This window comes from Hipposideros armiger, unplaced genomic scaffold, assembly GCF_001890085.2.
Source record: "Hipposideros armiger isolate ML-2016 unplaced genomic scaffold, ASM189008v1 scaffold_331, whole genome shotgun sequence".
Taxonomy (NCBI): Eukaryota; Metazoa; Chordata; class Mammalia; order Chiroptera; family Hipposideridae; genus Hipposideros; species Hipposideros armiger.
The window spans coordinates 2,379,453-2,383,492 of NW_017731681.1; the positions used below are offsets into that span (position 1 = coordinate 2,379,453).

Here is a 4,040-nt window from a genome sequence, read left to right on the forward strand (position 1 = left end):
CCTACGCCTTGGCCGGCGACTCACAGCAGCCCAGCTCCAGGTTGAGCTGTTGTTCAGCATCTTAGCTGTGGAGGGCAGTGTCGCTGGCCCTCGTATATGGGATCCGAACCGGGGCCCTCTGGCATCCCAAGCGAGTTCTTAACCATCGCGCCACTCGGCCGGCCCTGGAAAACATATTCTTAATTATTGACATGCTTTATCAGTCCTGTATGAATTTTAGTGGCAAATTCAGGCTCAGTGTCACTTCCATCTGGGATTACTAGGAGTAATGTTTCCACTCCTCATTGGTAAGAGTACAGCAGGAATTTGGGCACCTACAGCAAAATAAAGCAAATTTTAGGAGGTCTGTCATCAGCTGCCTTTCTATTCAATGAGAAGAATTGATCACCATCAAGAGGTTTATTTCTCCATGTCTGGGTCAAGCAACAATGGCATGCCCGGGCTCTTCACTGGATTCAAAGGTCACCAAACCCTTTGAGCATAAACATGGCCACATGAACATACCCTTCCTCAAGAAGAAAGGAGAACCATAATATTGGATTTAGGTGGTTCATGTTCCTCAGCAAAGGGCACTCTACAGACTGGAGTACTTGAGAAAAAGGAAGTACTTTTAATTAAAATGCAGAGACTCAGAAACTGATGTCAGGGGTACAATTTAGTTGCAATGGCCTTTTTGGAGGTGGGAGCTTGCTGGGCAACAGAAGTACCAGAAATACTTGTTCCAAGGCTTCATGTGATGTTTGGGATCAGTTCAGGAGCCCTGTGAAGAAAAGAATTAAAAATAACCCAAGCTCAGAGGCTACATTTCCTTTCCCTCTAGAGTCCCAGGAGAGAGAAGAAATATAGAGAGGGGCTGAGTGTTGGCCTGGTGGAAAATGAAAGAGAGTTTCCTTCAGCAATGGGGCAAAGTCGTGTTCACTGCTTATATCCACCCAAATATGAAAATGGGACCAAGAGTTGGGGGCAATTGGCTCAACTTGAAAAAGAGGAACAGCCACTGAGAGTTTCTCCTTATCCTCAGGGCACTTCCTCTGATGTATTGTGAACACAGAGTACTCATTAAATGCTCCCAAACTCATGTTGCAGTGAAATGAATTGCACCGCAAGAAGGAAGAAGGGAGAAGAAACACCACCTATTGGCTGAGGAGCTGGTTAGCCTGAACTGAAAGTAAAAGGGAAGATGAACCCAGTAATCGAGAGAGTAAAGAGCAACATCTTAGAAAATTACACAAACATTTGCATCCCATTCCCATGTCACTGGGAATTAAAGCAGGGCTTAATTTGTGGATGTAAGCCTACCCCAGGCTTAAAAGAACACCCTGCAGAATAGGGTATCTATTCAGTAGCCTCAGGTATGTAACTGGGCCAAAAGCTCAGTGTAGGCATCTTGCTCCATATAGGGCTGTCACTGACTTATCATATCATAGTCTGATTTCAGTGGCCTCATTTTCTCTGTCATTTTTTCTTTTCGGTCTCAACGTCTTCACTAAAGAATAGGAGAACGAGACAGTGGAAAGGCAATGTCAACCACTTTTCAGAAGTTTCTTACCTCGTTGGCCTTTGAAATGGAGAGTGAAGCTCAGCATGAGGGCAGTGAGCCCCAGCACAAAGCCCCCAACTCCAGTCAGCATCTTGCTCCTGGCTGAAGCTGACTGCACCCCTGGGAAGAGCAGACCCTAGGGTCAGTCTTACCTCCATGTACTGAAACCCTGGCCCTGTCTGACACCGAGAGCCTGATATAGAGTACTGTGGAGAGAAAGGAAGAAGGCTGGGCCAAGCTTGGAACCACTATGGAGAAGGAGTAGATGTGGAAAGCACCCCAAAGTTCTGGGTCTCAGACTAGTGATGTCCACAGGAGGCAAATATTAATTTTAGGTCAATCCATTAAGTCAAAGCTTAAGGGACTGAAGGGAGACAGAAGGGAGGGGCTGGGCCCATGTTTGAGGGCCAGTCATGAAGCTGATTACTTTTCTGACAAGGAGAGATTCTTTAGGACCCCCTTGGACAGGGATAAATGTCTGGTAGAATCACCAGATCTCCACTGCTCCCAGCCCAGACCACAGTTAAGGGGTTGATGAGGACACACGGGGAGGTGTGACTCCAACGTGTAGTGAGCGGACCTCAGAGGGTCATCAGAGAGTAACTCACTCCACTCTACAGTGACAGGACTGTCCAAGCTGGGGTGTTCCACTTGGCAGATGTAGACGTCTCCCTGCTGGGGGGTCATTTCCAGCATCACCAGGATCTGGAAGGTCCAGTCTCCATTATGGATCGGGGTGGTGGACACAACCCCAGCTGTTTCCTCCTGTCCGTTTAGGAACCAGCAGACTTGAATGTCTCCTGGATAGAAATCTGTCACGTGGCAGACAAGCAGGTTGTGGTGCTGCAGGAGCCCCTTCTTGGAGGGGGAGACGTTCACTTTCGGCTGGACTACGAGTAGGAAATGAATCTTGTTATGACCACTGAGTGCAGTGCACTCAGTGATTTTCTTGACAAATTGACTTCTAGATGTTAAAGATGAATAGATCCTCTATTTGGAGGCAGAAGATGAGGAACAGAGTAGGAAAAACAGAATAAAACGTTCAAGTGTTCCAAACATCCTTGTCATACACAATAAAGAAAGAGCAGAGAAAGGGCCGGCCGAGTGGCTCAGTTGGTTAAGAGCTCGCTCAAGAGTGTGAGCTCTGAGGAACAGCGGTTCTATTCCCAGCCCGACCTGAGTTGCTGCTGAGCTGCCAACAGGTGGCAGGATGGCTCAGCTAAAAAAAACAAAAAAAAACAAAAACAAAAAACGAGCAGAGAAGAATAGGAGATGGACAAAGGTGGCATTCTATTATACTTTTGTCAGAAATGTACAAGTGAGTGGCTAATGTTCTTGGAACAGAAATGTTGAAACAGCTATGAAACTACCTAAATTTACACTTCCCTATCTTCTTCAAAAGGATGCATAATCCTTCCAAATATTATCTTGAAGTCAGAGTATATTTAGTCACTAGCATTCCTTTGATCTATCAGCCTCATATCCTCATTAAAAAAAGAGATGAAGAAATAGAGTACCTTGATTCGTTCTTCATTTAACCTGTGTGTCTCTTGGCCATGTCTACCAAAAACATTTTGTAGCAAGATCCACAGACTCAATGTTCTTAGCTCTTTTGTGTTGGCTTAGCTGAGAGTTTGGCCCTTTTCCATGTGATCAGGCCTCACCCCCATGAAACCCTTTGGGTTCCTGCCACCCAGCCTGGGACACAGTGGGGCTTGGGGATGGGAAACAGGCCCTTCCTCTCCTCTGCTGCCCAAGCCCATCCCCTCCAGGGTCTTCTCTTTCCCACCCACCCCCTCACCTCTGCGCTTCAGCGTGAAACCCTTGTCCAACTCGTAGTTGTGTCTGCACGCTGTGTCCACGGCACTCTTTCTCAGCTCCAGGAACTCTCTCTGGATGTTCCAGTTCTTGGCAGTTATGCGCCCGAGCTCAGTCACAGCCACAAACACCCCCACGGCACTGTCAAACCGGATGTACACTTCTCTGTTGTAAGCGTATTGCTCCAAGAAGCGGTGTGTCCCATTGAACTCAAAGCAGTTGCTCCTTCTCTGGTACACGTAAAACTCTGGAGAGGGAGAGGCCAGGGCAGGGCAGAGCTGGGAGAGGCCCCAGCACCCACAGGACGCTCGGCCACTTCCCTGGGTAAGCCCTTCACCCTGAAGTTGAGTGTCTACACCCAGGGCCATGTATTTTCTGTCTTTTGCCTCTTTATTCCTGAATTGCCATCTTCCTTCCAGTACAGTGCCCAGTTACATCACTCAGAGGAGTCACTCTGCCCTCTGTCCAGCAGTACTGACCCAGGGCCTCCAGTTGGCCAACACAAAAACTTTATGCTCACCACCTTCTTAGTATTTTCTCTATCTCTATCTCTATCTCTATCTCTATCTCTATCTCTATCTCTATCTCTATCTCTTCACCTCACCTCCACTCTCAATAAGCCAACAAGTCAACACAGTATTATTTATTACTGTTGATGTAAAGGTATTTTGCTAACTACCCC

General features: G+C 47.2%; 1 protein-coding gene across 1 annotated transcript; it reads right to left on the reverse strand.

Moving 5' to 3' along the window:
* Positions 1-1,133: 1,133 nt before the first annotated feature.
* LOC109392411 (HLA class II histocompatibility antigen, DP beta 1 chain) lies at positions 1,134-3,726 on the reverse strand. Its single transcript, XM_019660837.1, has 4 exons — positions 3,342-3,726; positions 2,149-2,430; positions 1,550-1,660; positions 1,134-1,162 (listed from the first exon to the last, which is right to left on the reverse strand). Exons 1-4 carry the CDS (start codon positions 3,724-3,726, stop codon positions 1,134-1,136), a joined length of 807 nt encoding a protein of 268 aa, XP_019516382.1.
* Between the last annotated feature and the right edge of the window lie 314 nt (positions 3,727-4,040).